The following is a 23,442-nucleotide window of genomic DNA, read 5'->3' on the forward strand; positions in this document are numbered from 1 at the left end:
TGTAAAAAGTAAAAACAACATAAAAACCTGAACAACCAACAACTATAAACGAGGAACAACTCAGACCGCACATTACCGAGAACATAGGTCTGACTGAGCAACAAAAATAGTGATGGTTCGTGACCGATCCACTCCAACGCAAGACATGTCTCCCGAAAGGCCCACACAGCCAAAAAATATTTTTAATTAAACCTACTCTCAATTAGTCCCCTCCAAAAAAGAGAGAGAGAGAAAAAAAAAAAAGGGAGTGTCAGTCTTACCAGCAACGAGATCGTTGTACCGGATATATAGGGACAATATCTCAGTAGTAGAGTGGAGAGAAGAAAAAGCAAAAAATAGACTTAACAAGCGTCCATGTCCATCCTACCATCATCCCCTACTGGGCAGCTAGAACCATGTCCATCCCGGCCATCAAGTTCCTCCCGCTGGACCGGAGAGACAGCGGCCGCTGTTCCCCCGTCGCCGCCCCGCAGAGCCGCGGCATATGTCTTCTGCTGAGACAGGGAGCTGATAAAATCCTCCGCTTTCTGAGGGGAATCGAAGCTTTTCTGTTCCCCTTTGTGCCGTAGTTTAACCACCGCCGGATAGATGAGGAAGGGCTGGAGGCCAAGCGCTGTCATCTTCTTCAAAACCGGACCAAATGCCTTTCTCCTGATCGCTGTAGCTGGACTAAAGTCGGGAAAAAATAGTAGTGTAACATTGTTCTGTGCGCATTTCACCGGATAGGCCTGCCGAGCACCCTTCAGGATATCTGATCTGTCATGCCATCTCAGTACACGGAAGATAAGAGTGCGCGGCCGATCGGAGCCTCTCCCTCCGTCATACACGCGGTGCGCCCGGTCAATCTCAATGTCACGGCCCCTCAAGGAAGGAATCCACTTGGGAAGATGAACTCTGAGGAAACCAGCGCGTCGGATCCCTCAGCCCCCTCTGGCAGCCCCACCAGTCGTACGTTGTTCCTCCTGCACCTGTCCTCCATATCCGTCATCTTCTCGGTGAGTCGCTCCAGCTGATTTCTTACGTCCGTGACTGCCCTCCTATCCTCACGTGCATCTGCTTGCACAGAGTCAACGCGGTCACGCGTCTGCTTCGCCGCGGTAGTTATGGCCTCAAACTCCTCTCTTAGCTTTTTAACAGACTTGTTGGTCGCTTGTATGTCCTCACGCAGTTCGCGCAATGCTGGAATCAGTACAGAGTCCATCGCATCTCTTACTGCCGAATTCACAACCGAATTCAAAGTGTTTTGCTGTTGTTTAAATGCTAGTTCAATACGGCTAGCGATAGCATCGTCGAGGTCTTCTCTGGAGATGGCGGAATCTCTGAATTTTTTGCTCAATCTCTCTTTTCCGATCCCCTTTGTCTGCCTTAGCACTCATGATGGGTCCAATACAGAGTGGTTCAAATTTTACTGACAGGATCTTACAATATGTGGCAAAGTGAGCAGAGCGAAAGACTAAGCCTGCATCGCCGTCGAAGGGTCACGTGATCCCTCTTTAGAGATGTTTTTAAAGAATTTTGGATGAATGTTAAGACTATGAAATCTACTTTTTTATCATTGCAACAGTGGTGGGATTTTGTAAAAGTGCAAATTAAACAATTAAGTCAGCAATATACGCAAAATGCCACAAAGGGAATTAAAGAGTCAATGAGTGTCTTGGAAGAAGAGTTAATGAAATTAGAAGATGTGCCAATATGTCATGCAATGTCATGGAAAATGTTAAGAAGAAAAATAATTTATTAGCCGATTTGTTGGGTTTGACTACACAAGGTGCTATAATTAGATCTCGGTATCAAAGTGTTGAGTTAATGGATGCTGCTTCAAAAAAATGTTTCAATCTGGAGAACAAGAACAGCCAGAAAAAAATGTATTCATGCCTTGCGGTCTGAAAACAGTTTTATTGACTAGTCCTGTAGATATCAGGAAAAGAGCTGTACAGCTCTATAAGAATTTATATAAAAGTGAAACTTTAGAAGTAAAAGATGATCAGCTTGGTTTTTAAATTTTTTTTTTACCACAGATAGCTGAAGATGTCAATAATGAAATTAGTAAAAGTTTAAGTTTAGCAGAAGTTGAAGCATTGAAGAAGATGGAAAATGGTCAAACACCCGGAATAGATGGTATAACAGCTGAATTTTATAAGGCCTTTTGTTCAGAAGTAGGCCCAGAATTAGTAGCAATTTTTAACGAGAGCCTGAAAAATGAACTTCTGCCACGTAGCTGTCGTAGAGCAGTTATAACGCTGTTACCAAAAAAAGGAGCTCTTACTGAGATTGGTAACTGGAGGCCTGTAATGATTATAAAGTTCTCTCTAAAGCCCTTGAAAAGTATCAGAAAAGTATCAGTCTATAAAACAGTTTCTGGGAGACGACATATTTTGTAGACTTTCTGCGAATTACAACACAAACCAGAAGCAACAGTATCTGCCGAATGGAGAAGGGTTGGCTATTTACTAGGGCTGGGTACCGAACTCGGTACTTTTAAAGGTACATGTATGAACTGAATTGCATACGAGAGAGAGAGAGAGAGATACCCTGTGACTTGTCACCCCTGCAACTCTTTAAAACACAACACACGGCAAAACGAAATGTTCTGAAGTGTGCTTACATTCTAGGGTCATATGGTTTCCGTGAAAACGTGGACAGGATGGCGGAGTCCATTCATAAAAACTGAATATACTCTATAGCACGGAATGCCACGGAATTCGTCAAGTTTTAGATCAATAAAAGAATGTCTGTTACTTAATTCGAATCGTGATATGAACTGGTGTATGTGAATATTATAACGCAAAAAGATGGTTTAAATATGAATCCTGCATGTTCTGTTAGTCTCAGTATGTTTGAATGGCGGAGATGTGGTTTTGTTTAGTACACAAATACTGAAGCACACGTGAACTCACTGTGATTTTCGAACTCTGCATCTCACAACATGAACACATGAACTTACAGGCTGTGAGAGTCACTTCATGAGAATTTTACCGTTTCATTTGAGAAAACTAGCATCATATCATACTATATACACAAACTTCACGGCAACCTGTCAAAATAAAAGTGCGGTTTAACATGTAACAGAAATATATTACTCTTGTATTACTTTTGTACAGTATAATGTGCGTCTTTATATATTCCATTTACTGACAAATTTAAATAAAACAATTAAATGATCAAAATAATTATTACAACCACATTAACGACTTAAATGTAGAAAAAAAATACAACTATTATTAAAACTTTTTAAAAGGAATATTCACACAATTTTTCTACCATGTATTAATTAACAGTAAACCTCTGTTTGTTTGCCAAAAAATAAAAGGGTTTCATTTTCATTTGATTAAAAATAAATAAATGTTTCATGTCTTCATTTGATTATCAGAAAAATAAAACAATTTCTGGAAGAAAAAAAAGAAAAACATTTTAGGGCCGTATTGTTCAAAATGTTGAAATTGAGAGTTTTGGACTTATTTTTTCACTTAAATAAATGTTTTTGTTATTACACGGAGAGTAAAGTACCGTACTGTTGAGTGGGAGGTCATTTTTCTAAATGCCACTTTACTGCCATGTCTTCTGCCTCATGATATTTTGCTCCGATCTGGCCAATCATAGGAGTGGCTAAGCTAATACAGTAGTGGTCAGAGTGATCGACACCCTTGGTAAATATGATCAAAGAAGGCTGTGAAAATTAATCTGCATTGTTAATCCTTTTGATCTTTTATTTTAAAAATTCACGAAAATCTAACCTTTCATTGGATAAGAATTTAAAATGGGGGGAAATATCATTATGAAATGTTTTTTCTCAAATACACGTTGGACACAATTATTGGCACCCCTAGAAATTCTCATGAGTAAAATATCTCTGAAGTATATTCCCATTCATATTCACAATTTTGAGCACTCCAGGTGACACACAGCAGCCACAACAGCACTTATGTTATTTATTTTTTTCCTTTTTATTTTGAAACATTCACAAACGCATGAACTACCGTATATCATGAAATATCTTGATTCTCACCTTTTATAGATTGTTGATATGTGGGCAATGGTCAAAGTAACCTAATAATGTAATCTATTAACTATGCATGAAAACCTGTCTGTTTATGGGTGTCATGCCATAACACTTTTAATACGACTGACTTTATATTTAATGTGAATTTAACATTGAAAGTTAATGTGAATAAAAACATTGCAAATTAGGCTACTAATCATAACACTTTCATGAGAGAGAGCAAAGAACATTTACACTGACAGTCTAGTTCAAGCACACTCAAAAACTCCCATTAAAATCACTGAAGCTGTTTACACTAAGTTCGCACTGAAAGTTCTAATCACGCTGGTGTGATTGTATCAAATATAAAAAATATTAATCGGCATCCGAGTGGATGCTGCATACTGGTGGTGGTTGAGGAGAGACCCCCCCACATGATTGTAAAGCGCTTTGGGTGTACAGCAATACACAATAAAGCGCTATATAAATGCATCATTCATTCATTCATTCATTCATTTTTGGTCTTATGGAAGCTGCATTCAAAATTCATTTGGCTCAAAAATCTGAGGGAGCACGTGCCCCCTTACTTTGGAAATTCTTAATTATTGCCCTCAGAGGCGTCATGCCCATTCAATCACCATAAAATGTTAGGAAACTGCCTGGAAGAGGACGTGTGTCTATATCGTCCTAATGCACGGTGAGAAGGAGAGTTTGAGCGGCTAAAGACTCTCCAAGGACCACAGCTGGAGAATTGCAGAAAATAGTTGAGTCTCGGGGTCAGAAAACCTTAAAAGAAATTGTCAAACAGCCCCTACATCAGCACATGTTGTTTGGGAGGGTTTCAAGAAAAGTTCTCCTCACTCATCCAAAAACACACTCCAGCATATTCAGTTATCAGACACGACTGGAGCTTCAGATGGGACTGGCTTCTATGGTCAGATCAAACTAAAACATGAGCTTTTTAGCAGCAAACACTCAAGATGGGTTTAAAAAGTACCCCATGTGTACAGTGAAATATACTGCTGTATTTTTGATGTTGTGGGCCTATATTTCTGCTGGAGGTCCTGGACATCTTGTTTAGACGCATGGCATCATGGATTCTATCAAATACCAACAGATAAAAAATCAATAAGTGACCGACTCTGTTAGAAATCTTAGGTCACTGAGCACAAAACCAAGCTTCTGCTGGCCATTCCAGTCCTCTGACCTGAACCCTGTAGAACATGAGTGAACTGAAGAGAAGAAGCAGCAACATGGAGCTGTGAATCTAAAGGGTCTGAAGTGATTCTGGATGAAGGAATGGTCTCTGATCTCTTGTCAGGTGTCTCTAACCTCATCAGGCATTACAGGAGAACACTTAGAGCTGTTAAACTGACAAACGGAGGTTTCAAAAAGTATTGAATAAAAGGGTGCCATTTAATTGTGGCTAATGTGTATTAGAGAAAAACATTTATTTCATAATGATATTTCCCCCCATTTTAAATTCGTATTATCCAATGAAAGGTTATATTTTTGTGAATTTTTTTTAAATAAAAGATCGAAAGAATTAATGCAGATTAATTTTCACAGCCTTCTTTGATCATATTTACCAAAGGTGCCGATAATTCTGACCACTACTGTAGGTTTGTGAGATGATTAATTTAAAGAATATAAATTATAATCTATAAAATGTTCGGTAACACTTTACAGTAAGGGTACATGAATTATCATGAATTCATGTATAAATTCATGCATGAATTATGCATTAATTCATGCATTAATATCTCTTGAATCATCAGGAACTAACATGAGTTCAACGTTTTTCATTCATGACTTCATGGATGAACAACCCCTTAATTCAAACATTAACTAAGATGAGTACATCATCATGAATTATGATTTATTACGCATGATCATGATGTTTTCTTTGTTCACCAAAAAAATGGTCTTTACTATCCATTGTGGATAAAGCTACGGTTATGGAACATGAATCATCATGTATTCATGCATTTAAAAAAGCATGAATTCATCCATGTAAGACTACTCTTTGAATTATTAAAAGAATATACAAAAAACCCACATTCATGCATGCATACAGGCTAGAACAGTATATCGATTAATGTGAGAACTGTTTTTCTGAATTATTCTGATCTGAGTTATCCAGCATGTTCATCTTCATAGCCTGCAGGTAAATGGACAGACCCCAAAATTGGCCAATCACAGCTCATAGCACATGAATTCTGTTGACATTCAAATACAGTAGTCATCATTAACTAAGCATTATCTTTTAATAACTTCATCATGTGTGTGGCCCCTCAACTAAAGTGGTGACTTGGTCCTTTGAAACACTGATGAACAATGTGTTTTCATTATGATCTGAGTTATCCAGAATGTTCATGTCTTCTTCACAGCCTGCAGGTAAATGGACAGAGCCCATAGCACATGAATTCTGTTGACATTCAAATACAGTAGTCATCATTAACTAAGCATTATCTTTTAATAACTTCATCATGTGTGGCCCTCAACTAAAGTGGTGACTTGGTCCTTTGAAACACTGATGAACAATGTGTTATTAATGGTGGCAAAACTGTGAAATGACATGAATGTGAACATGGAAGATCAAGCCTTTGCAAACAATGTACTGTGGACACAAATGGACTTTGATATTAACTTTACTGCTTTATTCTTAAACAGTATAAACCAGATTAAATCAACAGCAATGCCTGGGAAGAGCTGAGAAGGAATTCAGTACATGCACCATGAACTTTAAGTGCCAGTATATCTGAAAACTCTTTACAAAACCATAAAGCTGTTTTACAAAAATGAAAATGAAAATTTTTTTCACACACAGCTTGATCTCTTTTAGGGTAAGGAGTCACCTTTTAATATATAAAGCTACTAATGTGGACTCCTCCATATCATGAAATATTTAATGCTGAACAAAACTAAACTAAACAAATACATGGCACAAACACATGGCAGTACAAACAAACTACTTGTTTACTTCTTGTAAATATCCAGTAAGGATCCATCATCCTTTTTCTTTAGGATAGCTGAAGCTGTAGGCTCCTGCTCACAAAAACCTCTGCAAGTTTCAAAAGTATTCATATCTACCCCAAGCCATGCTTAATGCTGATGCGTTAATTCTATAAAATGAAACCGAATAAGACATCACTCTAGAGAGAGTAAAGAATTTTATCTCTGAAACTAACATTTAATTCCTTTTTCGACACTCTATACCCAACAAATGAATTACATTCATTAGCTAACAGGGAAACTGGTGCTGAATGTCCTTCAATAAGCGACCAAGTAATCCTCTCTTATGCTTGTTTCCAAGCCAGTAGGTCCATTCTATAACTGCAAGATGCTCTTTCAAAAGCTTGGCAGTTCGGTTTCCCCTCAATCGCCAAATTATCGATTTGTATGTTAACCATGCCCTCTCCAAATGCTGAGTGTGAGCTCCACTTACAGGATCAACAAACCACCTTGAATGATTCACGGTGAAATGCCTGTAGCCCAAATTGGTGAGAGCACCCCTATATGCTCTCCACTCGTCACTAAGGATTAATGTCCCAGGCTGCACATGCTTCACCAATAAGGGAATCAGATGGTGGCGGGACCTCTTCTTGACCAGCCTCAGGATAGGTCTTCGATGCCTTTCTTTTACTCCAAGCATCCCAAAAACCCACTTTTTGCGTCTCCAGGTGTTGGATATTCTCCCACGAGCATACTGTAAAAACAACATATTTTCTTAACATCTGACACTTAAATTCACCATTAATATCATAACTGGAATATAGCCTGACCCTAAGGGCCCTATTTTCATTTAGACACAGTGCGTCATGTACGGCCAGTCTCAAGCACAGTGACATTTTATGTAATAGAACACAAATATAGAGCATACTATTTGCATTTGAGTTGGCAAATAGGAAGCTAGGGCTGATATACATTCTAGTAGCAGAACGCAACACAAATAAAACAAGATAGTTTCATTTTAATCTTTATAGAATACCTTTCGTTTATGGCGGAAATTGCTCTCATCGATGACAACAGTCTCCATTTCATCTCCAAGTCGTTGTCCTGTTTTATTTTCATATCGCCTCATTGCATGTCTGCACACTCTTCTTACACGGGATGACATCTTTGAGAGTGTTGCTGAACTTTTAGCAATACCATCTGCCTTCATATCAACCTGCCTCATTCGCAAGCCTTGAGAAAACCTGACAAAGAAGCACATTTACTTAAATATTAAACAAATACTGAGCATCACAGAAAGCATAGAAATGTTATTGACCAAAAAAATTATTGAGTCTATCATTGACTATGTGCATTAATATATGGACCACTGCCGGACACCACCCTCCACTGCATGCCTAACAGTTTTACTGATCATGCTATTTAGCGAGGTTCAAACATTGCGGGGTTTTGTGGGTTAAAGAACCTAAGCCTTCCAAATCCATGTGCATCTATGTGTCATATACAGGTGAAACTCGAAAAATTTGAATATCGTGCAAAAGTTCATTTATTTCAGTAATTAAACTTAAAAGCTGAAACTAATATATTATATAGACTCATTACATGCAAAGTGAGATATTTCAAGCCTTTAATTGTTATAATTTTGATGATTATGGCTTACAGCTTATGAAAAGCTAAACATTTTCTGAGATTTTGAATTTGGGGTTTTCATAAGCTGTAAGCCATAATCATCAAAATTACCCGCAGGAAATTCTCGTGCTAAGTTCCCGTGAATTTGAGTATAATGGCGCTCAACGTTACACTTTTTACCGACAGCAATGTTAGCACTGCAAATTAGGAACGGACATCTTTCGCCTACATTCGTAAAGACAAACTCAGAGGGGTGGGGCATCTGTCTATATTGCCTGACTCTGATTGGATGAAAAGTATGTCTTGGCTACTTTCAATCAGGCCATGAGCTACTGGTAGCTCACGAGCGACATGTTGGAGACCCCTGTTCTATAGACACACTACAGTAAGTACAATTGCATTACTTATCTGAATGTATGATTTTGGTTACCTGTAAAAAAAATTTCATCCATGAAAATAGGCTGCATCTTGACTTCTCAAAGACTGATCCTGATCTGACAGTCTTGGTGCTTCTTTTGCCTCTGTGGCTATTATGTCGGCATTCCCTTGAGGAAACCAAAAAAATAAACTAATTATGTGCAGCCTACATAGCCTAAGAAAAAAGAATAGCCGTTTAGCAAATATAAATTCAATAAGAAATGGTATGCTGTTTATGTTGGTCGAAGGCTTAAAAAATGTCTTGGCTAACATCAAACAGATAGTTCATCCAAAAATGTGTCATCATTTACTCACCCTCAAGTTGTTCCAAACCTGTACACATTTCTTTGTTCTGCTGAATATTTGGAGGAATGTTTGTAACCAAGCAGATCTCATCCCCCATTGACTACCATGGTAGGAAAAAAAATACTATGGAAGTCAATGGGGGATGAGATCTGCTTGGTTACAAACATTCCTCCAAATATCCTTATTTGTGTTCAGCAGAACAAATAAGCTCATACAGGTTTGGAACAACTCGAGGGTGAGTAAATGATGACATACATTTTTGGTTTCAAAACTATCCATTTAAGAACATATTCAGCATTACTCGAAGACTTATCGCAATCTATCTTGGTTAAGCTTGGTGGTAGTGGTAGTATTCAGGCTCTCAGGAAACAATAACTTTATCTTGCAAAATAAATTAAAAGTTGAAGTATGGGGATAAATAATAATCCCATACAAGATACAATTACTAATTACCAATTAACACATTTAAGTTATATACTTTGGTGTCTATCTCTACCTACTTCCACAGCTTGCTACTAGCTTATTAGAGCAATGTTGCTAGCAAAGAAAGATTATAGAGCAGGGAGTGCTGCTGTATAATCTTTGGTATCAGCATAAATAAATTAACGGTATCAAATTATTTCAAACTGGTGGACATAATCTTATTGTTATATAAAATTAACATTCATGAATAAACTTAACCATGCACATAACTTACCACCTGTAGATGTCTGCCGAGTTGCCTTTCTTCTTTAACTTCATCTTGTGCTGACACAACTTGCATCTTATTCTATTTTTCAACAGCTTCTTTTTCTGTAACCATTTAATTAATTTGACTGTCCTCCTCTTGGTTGTCTTTCCCTCTGTTAAAGACAATATTTTATTTCCTAAATGCATGTCTTTGTCAGATTTTCTCTCAATTTAAAGTTACCAATGTAACTTCCACTTGCATCTGGGGTTGTGGAGTTGGGCGCTAATAGAAAAAAAGATTTGGGCGCTAATTTTGAGGATACGCCCAAACGTGGTCCGAGTGTGCACGCCACGCACACGCAAAGCATGTGTAAAACTGATTGGCAGCCTGAATGGACAGGACATCACACCACTGACACGGTCCTCAAGTCGAGTCCAGGGAATAATTATCGTGTACTTAACTTCCATGTATGATTTTAAGTAATTAAAATGTGTCTATTTGTGAGCTATTGCTCTTAACTGGCTCATTCGTAAAGCACTGCTGTCGCCCATATAAGGCTGAAAACAAGCTAATTTGACTGAATGGGGTGACTAAGAGCAGTCGTTTTTAGCTTTATTACCACCATCCACGCCCATTACGTCTGTGGTTGGCATCATGCTTCAAAACAAAAACATTATACAATTTCTAAATGACGTCAAAATATCTGGAGCCCGCTTTACTCTGACGGAGATATCATACTTTGACAATACACTGGAAATCCAGGCCCCTAGAGAGCTCCTTTTGGAAATGAGGCTGCGAACGAGAACAACTTCTGCAGTCATACGACTTCAACCAGTCAGCAGAGAGGAGGAGGAGGAGGAAGAGGAGCGCGCCAAATCCAAAATCACAAGTACAGCAACTCGCCATTACTGCAGTGGTGATCACTCCCCTGAAAGTAGTTATGTATGATTCCTTTGTCCCTGAATTTCACAGCTTTTCAGCCCCATTGTTTTTGTGTAAACTAAGTTAGAACAGAGACCTGTCAAAAATGTGTTACAACTGTGACGGTGCTCCCCATGACTTATCACCACAGTAATGCCAGCACCCACAAATTGTTTTATTAGCTCCGTTTGTGTACGGAAAGGTAATGTTTGCTTATTTTGTTTGATGATTAAGCAAATGTAAAAATTGTGAACTGTACTGCACTATTACTAGGCTGGTTCGATTTAACTGGATTCAACCATTAACGCTTTCTTTTGTTCTACAGTTAAAACCCCTGACGACTCCATCCGCCGCTACAACATGGTGTTGGAAAAGATTAAAAAGGAACACATCAGCAAAGCTGAAGCATATACAAGGCTTGGGGTCGATCGAAATACTATTGTGTTTCAGGCTCCGATTGCAGAACTCGCAGCGACTAACCCAGATCTGTTCAATACATTGAGGTCCACTTTTAAAAGAAAGGACAGTCTGAAAAGGTTTGCTGAAACTTGCAGGGGTTTTTGTGAGCAGGAGCCTACAGCTTCAGCTATCCTAAAGAAAAAGGATGATGGATCCTTACTGGATATTTACAAGAAGTAAACAAGTAGTTTGTTTGTACTGCCATGTGTTTGTGCCATGTATTTGTTTAGTATAGTTTTGTTCAGCATTAAATATTTCATGATATGGAGGAGTCCACATCAGTAGTTTTTTATATTAAAAGGTGACTCCTTACCCTAAAAGAGATCAAGCTGTGTGTGAAAAATTTTTCATTTTCATTTTTGTAAAACAGCTTTATGGTTTTGTAAAGAGTTTTCAGATATACTGGCACTTAAAGTTCATGGTGTATGTACTGAATTCCTTCTCAGCTCTTCCCAGGCATTGCTGTTGATTTAATCTGGTTTATACTGTTTAAGAATAAAGCAGTAAAGTTAAGATCAAAGTCCATTTGTGTCCACAGTACATTGTTTGCAAAGGCTTGATCTTCCATGTTCACATTCATGTCATTTCACAGTTTTGCCACCATTAATAACACATTGTTCATCAGTGTTTCAAAGGACCAAGTCACCACTTTAGTTGAAGGGCCACACACATGATGAAGTTATTAAAAGATAATGCTTAGTTAATGATGACTACTGTATTTGATTGTCAACAGAATTCATGTGCTATGGGCTCTGTCCATTTACCTGCAGGCTGTGAAGAAGACATGAACATTCTGGATAACTCAGATCATAATGAAAACACATTGTTCATCAGTGTTTCAAAGGACCAAGTCACCACTTTAGTTGAGGGGCCACACACATGATGAAGTTATTAAAAGATAATGCTTAGTTAATGATGACTACTGTATTTGAATGTCAACAGAATTCATGTGCTATGGGCTCTGTCCATTTACCTGCAGGCTGTGAAGAAGACATGAACATTCTGGATAACTCAGATCATAATGAAAACACATTGTTCATCAGTGTTTCAAAGGACCAAGTCACCACTTTAGTTGAGGGGCCACACACATGATGAAGTTATTAAAAGATAATGCTTAGTTAATGATGACTACTGTATTTGAATGTCAACAGAATTCATGTGCTATGAGCTGTGATTGGCCAATTTTGGGGTCTGTCCATTTACCTGCAGGCTATGAAGATGAACATGCTGGATAACTCAGATCATAATTCAGAAAAACAGTTCTCACATTAATCGATATACTGTTCTAGCCTGTATGCATGCATGAAGTAATGTGGGTTTTTTGTATATTCTTTTAATAATTCAAAGAGTAGTCTTACGTGGATGAATTCATGCTTTTTTAAATGCATGAATACATGATGATTCATGTTCCATAACCGTAGCTTTATCCACAATGGATAGTAAAGACCATTTTTTTGGTGAACAAAGAAAACATCATGATCATGCATAATAAATCATAATTCATGATGATGTACTCATCTTAGTTAATGTTTGAATTAAGGGGTTGTTCATCCATGAAGTCATGAATGAAAAACGTTGAACTCATGTTAGTTCCTGATGATTCATGAGATATTAATGCATGAATTAATGCATAATTCATGCATGAATTTATACATGAATTCATGATAATTCATGTACCCTTACTATAAAGTGTTACCAAATGTTCTATGATAATCAAGGCCAAACCAATGGAAATTGATGTTTCCAGATAGTGATTTTGTCCCCGCTAAGATATAAAAACTAGGAATGTGTGTGTATCTGAAAGCGGACCTCACAAGTGCTCGATGTTTAAACCAGAGCCCCACAAGTGACTCAAAAACGCATGTGAGAAAATTTTGTGTGAATTTTGTTACATTGAAGTGATATTTGTTATTAAGGACTGGTCATTATCTTACTTGATTTTTTATAAGTGCGTAGATCCACTGGAAAGGCTGGACCCCACAATTTGGCAAAAAACAGTGGACCCCCTTATGTAAGGAAAACAAGTATGTGTGTGTGTGTGTGAGAATTTGTGACCAAATGTCGCCACGAGGATAGCAAAACCTGAAATTTTTGACATTGTGGGGAGCGGCCTGTGGTCCCCATGAGGGGAAAAAAATAAATAGTAAATGTTTATCTCAAAGTGTAAGAATGCAAACAGGTTATCTGTAAGGGGTAGGTTTAGCGTTAGGTGATAGAAAATATAGTTTGGTCAGTATAAAAGTAATAGAAGTCTATGGAAAGTCCCCACAATTCACAAAAACAAACGTGTGTGTGTGTGTGTGTGTGTGTGTACGTACATTTGTGTAGTCCTGCTGTAATTCTGGATTCTCCTCCATGATCCACACTATAAAACACACACAGAGTCATATTATATTTTTGATTATGATCTTGGCTTCCAATGATTTTGAAAACAATATAATCAAGATAAAACATGTTAAACCATGCTTTAAACATACTAGTAATATTCTAGATGTTAGCTACATGTTAAACATGTTAGAATAGCATAGCATCAGGGTTGCAGCTCTCACACACTTTCAGACTCTGTCTCTCACGGATTGACTAAATCTCACAGCAAATAACAAGAATCTGCTAGATCTGCTCAGGATTTTCCCACTGGTCTTGTTTGGTTTCACAGAGACTGGACTGGTCTAAAGCACATTAAAACAAATAAAACCAGACCCTGAAATGAACAGCTAAAGCGATGATGGGTCAGTAGCAGCTGCCTCTTGCGGGGCCAGATTGCTCTGTCTTCTTTTACTCCCTCTCCTGAAAAGTCTGTGTTGTGGACATAAATAGATGGTTCTGTGTTTAAATAAACTCAGTTCTTGTCAAGAAAAAAGAAAGGAATGGCAGTTGTTAAGTCAAGTCACCTTTATTTATATAGCGCTTTTAACAATACGGATTGCGTCAAAGCACTTAACAATATCAAATTGGAGGATAGAGTGTCAGTAATGTATAATGATAAGAATAAACACTCAATTTTCAGTTGTGAGCAGGGTGGCCAAAGGGATGAAGCTGAGGTGAATAGTGCACTGTTAAAAACGTGAGTGTGAAATGTCAGTACATTCCAGGTTAATAATTGCATTACTTTCACAGTGGGACTTCTTTTGTATCTAATAGGGGTGGCACGATACACAGATGTCACGGTTCGGTACGTACCTCGGTTCGGGGGTCACGGTTCGATACAATTTCGGTACAACAGGGGGAAAAAAATCTACTATGCTCAGTTTCTTTTCATTTATTTTGAACAGACAGTAGTGCAAATTACAATTTTTTTCCATCTAGATGTGAAAATACTAAATATTATTACATGTTATATATATAATATCTGTTTTGTTTTCATTGTGAGTGTACACAAATAAAAGCAGACCTTTATACAGTAATTAAGACAATAAGTGTTTACAGTTGATTCTGCTGGTATAAGGAAACAGTTGAAGTGATCGCGCCGGAGCGTGCGCGCACACGCACACACACACACACACACACACACACACACACAAAACACATCAGTTCCAGCACTGCTAACTTGACAGCGCAGTTGGTACTTTATCAGAATAAAATACAGTGAGCCAAACATCAGCGCGCGCCTCTGTGTCACCGCTGGAACGCGACTGAAGTACAAAGCCTGAAAAGCCGACTGAAGTTACATAATAAATAATAGTTTAGCATTCAGATACGTTACATCGAAAATATGGAAATATTATGGAATATTTGGATTTGTGCCGAATGAGAGAGGTAGGATACACGAGCACAAAGCTCTATTTCACCAACAGTTGAGTGTGCAAGCCTTTAAAGTATACTCCCTTGTCAGTCTATGTGAGAGATGCGTTCAGAATCAGCACATGGTCACTGTCTAGGGGGCTTTGTTTTCAAGTGCGCAACTCGGCATTCGCTGTTCTTCTGCTGGCGGTTATCAAGCAGCGTTGCATTACTGCGGGCACCCCCTTATGGATTGGGGGGGAATTGCCTGTATTCGTCGTAAGACCTCATGCACCGAATCGAGATGCCCAGACTGTGACGGTTCGGGACGAATACATGCCACCCCTAGTATCTAACTCCACTCTTAGAAATAAGAGGGGGTAGTCGTGGCCTAATGGTTAGAGTCGGACTTGTAACCTGAAGGTTGCGGGTTCGAGTCTCAGGTCTTGTAGGTGGGGGGAATGAATAACCAGAGTTCTCTTCCACCTTCAATACCACGACTGAGGTGAGACCCTTGAGCAAGACCAGAACCCCAAACTGCTCCCCAGCTGCCCACTGCTACAAGGTTTATATTACAAACTATGTCACCTTTTTGACCTCTTGTGAGTTCGCAGGTATGATTTAAATATTAGAGAAAACTTTTGGTCGAACTTTAGATTTTTTTTTGGTTTGTCTTCTGGCTGAACTAACCAGTAAACACGTGCCCTGCTCACTCCAAAGTCCCCACTCCAAGGGGATAGGGATGATCACTTCCATTTGGAATTTATAGATTATATAAGATAATAAACACATGATTACGATAGGATATTTGGTATGTGATTTTCTTGAGGTGAATGTGTACATCTGAAATGCTAATTTGTGCAGTGATATAAAAGGCTATAAATAGAATATTTTAACAACAGTAAATTACCAAATTCCACATGTGATCGCAAAAGGAAGTTATTACAAACACTCAATGGTGGTTTGAAGTGAGTTCTGAGTAAATGTGTACTAATCAATCTCATAAATTGTCTTTTGAAGCATGATGATAATATTAGCTCTAATGCAGCTGCAGAACAGGTCCAATTCTTCTTCATAATGCATTTTGTCATAATACTTCACGTAAGGTCGCAAGAAAATGTTTTGTTGTATTTATTTAGAAATGCTTTTGATAATAGTTGGGTAAATGTATACTGGGATTGAAGAGATGTGTATTGGTAAACGTTTTATTGCCAGTATAAAGGCTGATAATGGCTGAATAAAAACAAAATAATAATAAGGATTAGGTCTCATACCTGGCAGAGGTGTGAAAGGTTCTGTTTCCGTAAACTAGATTGTCATGCATTTCTTACATTAATCACGATTGATCACAAATTTAAAATACTAGGATTTACCTATAAATCACAGTCCATGACTGATTAACGCGATTAAATTTTTTAATCGATTGACAGCACTAATATATATATATATATATATATATATATATATATATATATATATATATATAACATGTAGGAAGTAGTTGTTGATTGTGTTGTCATTTCACCAAATTAAATCAACATCATTTCAATGTAAGGTACATTGCACTCTACTGTCGTCTCTCATTAAAGGCATAAATATAACTTTAAAAAAAGAGTTTATATGGTTGCTTCTTATTTAATTTGTTTCAGTTAATACTGCTCTTGGTGTTTGTGGTGGTGTGGCAGGGCTCAGACTAATGCTCTTTAAATCTGTTATATTGTTGTGTCCTCTAAAAACCCCTAGACTTCTATCTACATAGAGACACTGAGTAGTTCAAAATCAAATACTAAAACCTAAAATCTTGCTGTTCAACATACTTGAGTTTGTCCAGATTCTTGAGATTTTCAGAGAGCAGCTTGACTCCTGAATCTCCTGGGTGATTGTAGCTCAGATCCAGCTCTCTCAGGTGTGAGGGGTTTGAACTCCGAGCTGAAGACAAATAATCACAGCCTTCCTTTGTCACCATACAGCCAGACAACCTACAAACACACACAGCAACAGTCCACATTACATTAGTTTGGCTGTCAGACATCACTAACACGCAGTCATTTGTGATGTTATTTTCTGTAGTTTCAGTCATAAAAGTAAAGTAATCAGAAACAGTTATACTCCATTAAAGTACAAATGTACTTAAAAACAGGCACAAAGTATTTCTACATTGTCACTGGACACACAGGGTTAACCTCCTGGGGTCAACAATTGCGGCATCACTTTTTCACGCCGTCACGCATTTTTTCCGAAAAAGAGCTTAAAATGCTCCGTTATATAAGTGCAATACATCGTTTGAATCTGTAAAGGGTTTACTTTTATTTGTGTACACACACAATATCAACAGTTTTTCCTGTCTGAGCTCATTATCTGTAATTTGATAATGCACACGAACTGTTCATATGATAACTATCCACATGAGACACGCGGACATGTAAACACCCACATCGCTTCCATAAACAAGGTGTGAAAATTCATCAAGTTCATCTTGGCTACTTTTTTGAAAAAGACACGCTGAGAAGAATAAGCCAGAATTTACCTCAGAAGAAGAACGCAATGTGACATGCCATTTGTTCCAGCAGAGGAGATCATTTCTGCTGAGTAAGTAATGTTTCTTATTTGCATTAGATAATGTTACTGTGACATAAACTTGAACAAATTTACTAGTTGAACTTTTCCCAAACTGTAATTCCAGACTAAAATGTGTAAAACCATGTGCAACATTGCATCTAAAAGTTGTACGATGCGAGGATGTTTTTATACTCTATATACTTTAACAATAGATTATATGAACTAAGACAGGCATGAGTGTTTTTTTTACTGTATTTTTATTACAATTTTTATAAACATAACAATATACACATTGATCGCTAGGGTTGATTTGGCTGCTCTGGGTCGGCGGCGGTAGCGTGTTGCCATGCAGCGCCATTGCGCTTCGGGCGTCGCGTGTTCAAGTCCCGGCTCACAGACCTTTCCCAATCCCGTCCCCCCTCTCTCTCTCCCACTTCGCTTCCTGTCAACTTTGATCTGTACTATCAAAATTAAAGGCAAAAATGGCAAAAATAAATCGTAAAAAAAAAAGGTTTGATTATTGTAATGCTTTATTGGGTGGTTGTTCTGCAAGCTTAATAAACAAACTCCAGATGGTCCAAAATGCAGCAGCTAGAGTCCTTACTAGAACCAGGAAGTATGACCACATTAGCCTGGTTCTGTCAACACTGCACCGGCTCCCTATCAAACATCATATAGATTCTTCACTAATCTTGCTAATTACTTATAAAGCCCTGAATGGTTTAGCACCTCAGTACATGAGCGAACTCTTATCGCATTATAGTCCTTCATGTCTTCTGCTATCTCAAAACTCAGGCCATTTGATAATACCTAGAATATCAAAATCAACTGCGGGCAGCAGATCCTTTTCCGATTTAGCGCCCAAACTCTGGAACAATCTACCAAACACTGTTCGGGAGGCAGACCCACTCTGTCAGTTTAAATCTAGATTAAAAACCCATCTCTTTAACCTGGTTTACACATAACACACTAATACGCTTCTATTATTCAAATCCGTTAAAGGATTGTTAGGCCCAATGTACTTGTTACATCGTTAGAAGAATGGCATATATTAGTCTGTTTCTTTCTTATTCCGAGATCACTATTAGCAATGGTTTTAGCATTATTTTGCTATTAGCAATGGTTAATATTCACTTATTTTTCAAAGTGGACTCTATTTCCATAGAGTTTTTTGTGTTAATGAATACGGTGTCGTGTTGTTAATCATTTTATGGAAAACAGTTTACCTCAGTATCTTCAGCTTACAGTTTCTCCTCAGTCCATCAGAAAGCAGCTTCACTCCTGAATCCTGCAGATCATTGTTACTCAGGTCCAGCTCTCTCAGACGGGAGTTTGAGGATTGTAAAACTGATGACAAACTCTCACAAGACATAGCAGTGAGACTACATATGGAAAACCTGAACGAGAAAAACAGTAATTGCACACAGAATAAATTTTAGCAATGTGATTTTTTAATGATTAATGAAAAAATAAAATCAATGAAAGTGTTTGAAATCAGACCTCAGGATCTCCAGCTTACAGTGTGAACTTTTCAGTCCATCAGAAAGCAGCTTCACTCCTGAATCCTGCAGGTCATTGTTACTCAGGTCCAGCTCTCTCAGAACAGAGTTTAAGGATTGTAGAGCTGATGACAAACTCTCACAAGACTGAGCAGTGAGTTTACAGCCATACAGCCTGTGAAGAGAACAAAACAAACTATTAATTATTAATGTGTTTATCAGGTTTATAATCTGGACTGCATGTTTGTCCTAAATACAACATATACATTAAAACGGTAGAGATTAAAAAGACAATAAAATAGCATTAGTAACAGAAATGAGCACAAATGTCAGGGCATGTAAAAAAAAAAAAAACCTCCAAGGTTAAAAAACTCCTGAGTGTTAAGTTTTCAGCAAATCAAACTGACTCATGAATAATTTGATCCAGTTCAACTCAGTGATCTGGTCACAGCGGTTCATGTTATCAACACACTGAATATGTCTTACTGAAATGAGGCAAGTAATATAATATAAAAAGTAATATAACAGTGTGCAGAGGATTTGATTGACTAAGCGAAAACAGAGCTACTATAATAAATGCATAAAGAAAGGGAACATGTTTTAAACTAACATGAAATTGTAAATTGAAACAAACTGTTCAAAAGAATCACTTAAGGAAATTTAGGTATTAGTTCATTTCTCATAATTGGAAAATTTCATTACAAAAGTCCAGGTTTTCCAGGATGCTTGGAAACCCCGATTGTTTTCTCATGAGGTTTTTGAGTTGACATCGCCTGCCTTGTATCAGTGATTCAATGTATTCAAGACACATTAATTTTACAATATAAATGGGATAATCTGCTAGCTATAGTTATGAAAAGCCAATTCATCCTCATATTGTAGCAGTGATTCACTGAATGTCAAACCTCAGTGCGTTCAGCTGACAGTGTGAACTCTTCAGTCCATCATACAGCAGCTTCACTCCTGAATCCTGCAGGTTATTGCCACCCAGGGTCAGCTCTGTCAGATGAGAGTTTGATGATTGGAGAGCTGAAGACACAGTTTCACAGCATGTTTCATCAAAACCACAGCCGTCAAATCTGCCAAAACAGAAGGTTATGCGAGTTATTTTCTGATGTTTAGTGTTTATTTTACTTATTTTACCCTTCATAATCAGAACAAGAAGATATTTTACATAATATTTCAACATTTAATTGTTTAATGATGTTAGAATAAAACATTTGGCGGGAGGATGGCTGCATAACGCGAGAACTCAACGAGATCTGGTGCATAATCTAAGATGGCGGCTCCCCTCTGCTAGACTACAACGTTAAACAACTTTAATTTTTTTTTTTTCTCCTCTCCTGTTTTGCATTTTTTCTTCCTTTTCAAAACTGGACTATAACAATTTGCAACCTGGATTACCTTGAGGAATATATCGACACACATTACAACAGACTCAGGTACAGCACAGGTACAGCACCATCCACATCACCTAAACCACCACACTGCACAGAGGTAAGCGACATTCTACTCTCCATGGAAAATAAACTTTCCGGACTTGAGGCAAGGATCACGCTAATAGAAGTAATAAACAAGGACTTTCAAGAACTATGGCACAGCTTAGAATTCAGCCAAGAACAGATAGACACTCAACAAAGAAAATAATTTTTTGAAGGACTCCGTTCACTCTCTTACCGCTCAACACGCCTCCGTTGTCACACAAAACAAAGCCATGAAAGGGAGCATTCTGGGGCCCGTTCTTCGTACGTCGCTTATTATAACTGAGATGATTTGAAAGATTCCAGTTCTTCTAATCCTGATAACTGATCTCTGGCTAATTTGGTTCTTCAAACGAATTTACGTATTAGATTAAAATATCTGGATTAAGTTATCTAAGATTACTGCGCGTTCTTGTGTTCCCCGAAAAGGGCAGATGTATGTGATCCTCGAAACCACGATCAGCAATGCAGCGATTGGCTGGCGGCAAGACAGCAACGTAATGACATCATATCATTAAAAAAGACACCTGACGAAAAACTCGACACATTTCTGGACCTTTATAAGGAAACAGCCGAGCGAACAAAACTACACAAATATTATAATAGATAAATGAAATTTGCACTGTTTTTAATTTATTTGTAATTTTTTTTACATGATTCCCAATTATTTATATTCACGATTTCTAGCATTTGTACAGGCTTTACATTTTTATGTCAATGTTGCAATTAGCAATTCATTTAATTTTATCTTTGAAGCAAATTTCTTATGTGACAGCATTAATTAAAGTTTCTTAGAGATACAGTTATCTGCAGCTCCTGCGCTCCATCAAGCCACTCCCATAATAGCTGTCATCACTCAAATTAATGAACGATTCATACTTTATAGCATGTGTGTAAGACTCCAATACAATTATGTCCCGAGCAGGTTTAAGCTTACAGACCCGTTGCTATGACAGCAAGTCTAGGATGAGCTTCGAAGAACCAAATGATCCAAGATCAGGCGAAATCGTCAACAATCAAATCCAGCTAACTGAGTTAGCGACGTACGAAAAACGGACCCCTGGACTTACAATCGCGAAGCGTGAGGGACAATTGAGTTTTCACAGGCATTCCGGAACAAACCCCAGATGACCCCGAAAAATCAGTTAAGGACTTCATGATAAAACAGCTCAAATTACCAGCTGAAACTGTACAGGATATCACTTTTCACCGCGTGCATCGGATCAGATCCCAGAACAACAACAATTGCCCACGTCCAATCATCGCAAAATTCAAACATTATAAACAAAAAGAACTGGTTCAGAGGCAAGGCAGACAACTCAAAGGCACAAACTACAGACTCAATGATCAATATCCAAAGGACATTCTCGAGCATCGAAAACATATGTTCCCTATTCGAAAACAAATGATGAATGAAGGAAAAAAGGCAACCATAACTGTGGACAAACTTCACATAAATGGACAGTTATATCATGATAAAGACCTTACCCCCTGGCTCTTCTGAACTCTTCACTCTCATTTCCGAATAAGTGACTGTTGTTTATGAATTTAAAAATGGATCACCCTTACTTCGCTCACCAGATCCTCTCTCTCTCTCTCTTTATCACATTTTAAGTCATGAAATTAGCTCTCATGTTGCACCTTGGTCTCGCGCCCCCCCCAACATAATATCATTGTTTCACACCATGTCAGTATTTAATGGTCCTTGTATTGTTGTTATTGATTTGCTTCATACACACTGTCATTTGTGTTTCTTCAGTTTTGTTCGTCGGCCAACAACATTAACATGTTATGCACACACATGTACCTACAGTGACAACTCCATAAATATATACACTCACACCTATACATACACGGCACTCATACATTCATACAGTAATATTCATTTCCCTTCCATAACATGTCTTCTATCAATTTACTAACCTGGAATGTTCGTGGAATTGGTTCTCATGCAAAGAAGGTCAAAGTCTTGAATCATTTAAATCATTGGTCTCAAACTCAATTCCTGGAGGGCCACAGCTCTGTAGAGTTTAGCTCCAACCATTTCCAAATCACACCTGCTTGGAAGTTTCTAGTAATCCTGAAGACCTTGATTAGCTGGATCAGGTGTGTTTGATTAGGGCTGGAGCTAAACTGTGCAGAGCTGTGGCCCTCCAGGAATTGAGTTTGAGACCAATGATTTAAATAATCTACAAGCTGACATATGCCTTTTGCAAGAAACACATCTATCAGATGCAGATCAAGATAAAATTAAATCAAAGTACAATCATTTATTCTCAGCTCAAAACAAAGAGGAGTTTGCATTTTAATAAGTAAAAAAAATCTAATTTCTTCATAATACCACTGTTATAGACCCCGAAGGACGTTTTATTATTATAAACATTTCAATCGATAATAGCCCAGTTACAATTGGTAATCTATACGGCCCAAACTCAGACGACCCATCTTTTTTAAAAAACTTATTTTCCTCCAGGGCCGTACCCACCATTGAGGTCCCCGAGGTCCGGACCTCGGTATATTTCCAATAACAGAAGTTGTAAAATAATTACCTTATATTAATTCTGCTTTGGTGCTGCAAGGATAAAAAGCCAAGGTAACAGGCCTTCTCATCTGAGATGCCTCAGTGGTAGGGGTGTGCGATATATAGTCTGCGATAATATCGAGTATACATTATCGAGTATTTTGCAAAAACCATTCAAAACACTCCGACAGAGTGCACGCATACATTACGTGAAGTCTAGACTAGTGAGAGCGCATTTAGAGAGCGTTCTTTCACTGCCTGATTCAGTCTATTAAAATGCATTTAGAATGATCACAAATTCAAGACATGGGTGTTACGATATGTAG

The 23,442-nt window shown here is 37.9% G+C and overlaps 1 protein-coding gene across 5 annotated transcripts in view; it reads right to left on the bottom strand.

Annotated features, from left to right (window-relative positions):
- LOC131520420 (NACHT, LRR and PYD domains-containing protein 12-like) overlaps positions 1–23,442 on the bottom strand; it is a 54,410-nt gene that overhangs the window by 13,555 nt on the left and 17,413 nt on the right. For 4 of the 5 annotated variants that reach the window (XM_058744648.1, XM_058744645.1, XM_058744647.1 and 1 more), the window contains exons 6-10: positions 20,020–20,193; positions 19,116–19,289; positions 18,842–19,012; positions 16,874–17,035; positions 13,655–13,701 (exon numbers count right to left, since the gene is read on the bottom strand). In XM_058744648.1, the coding sequence (XP_058600631.1) occupies positions 13,655–13,701; positions 16,874–17,035; positions 18,842–19,012; positions 19,116–19,289; positions 20,020–20,193 (728 nt within the window). Of the gene's footprint in view, positions 1–6,683; positions 7,689–7,970; positions 8,179–8,993; positions 9,109–9,983; positions 10,129–13,654; positions 13,702–16,873; positions 17,036–18,841; positions 19,013–19,115; positions 19,290–20,019; positions 20,194–23,442 lie in introns of those variants that run through there. The other variant, XR_009266054.1, reaches the window with a different exon arrangement.

This window comes from Onychostoma macrolepis, chromosome 15, assembly GCF_012432095.1.
Source record: "Onychostoma macrolepis isolate SWU-2019 chromosome 15, ASM1243209v1, whole genome shotgun sequence".
In the NCBI taxonomy this organism is placed as follows: domain Eukaryota; kingdom Metazoa; phylum Chordata; class Actinopteri; order Cypriniformes; family Cyprinidae; genus Onychostoma; species Onychostoma macrolepis.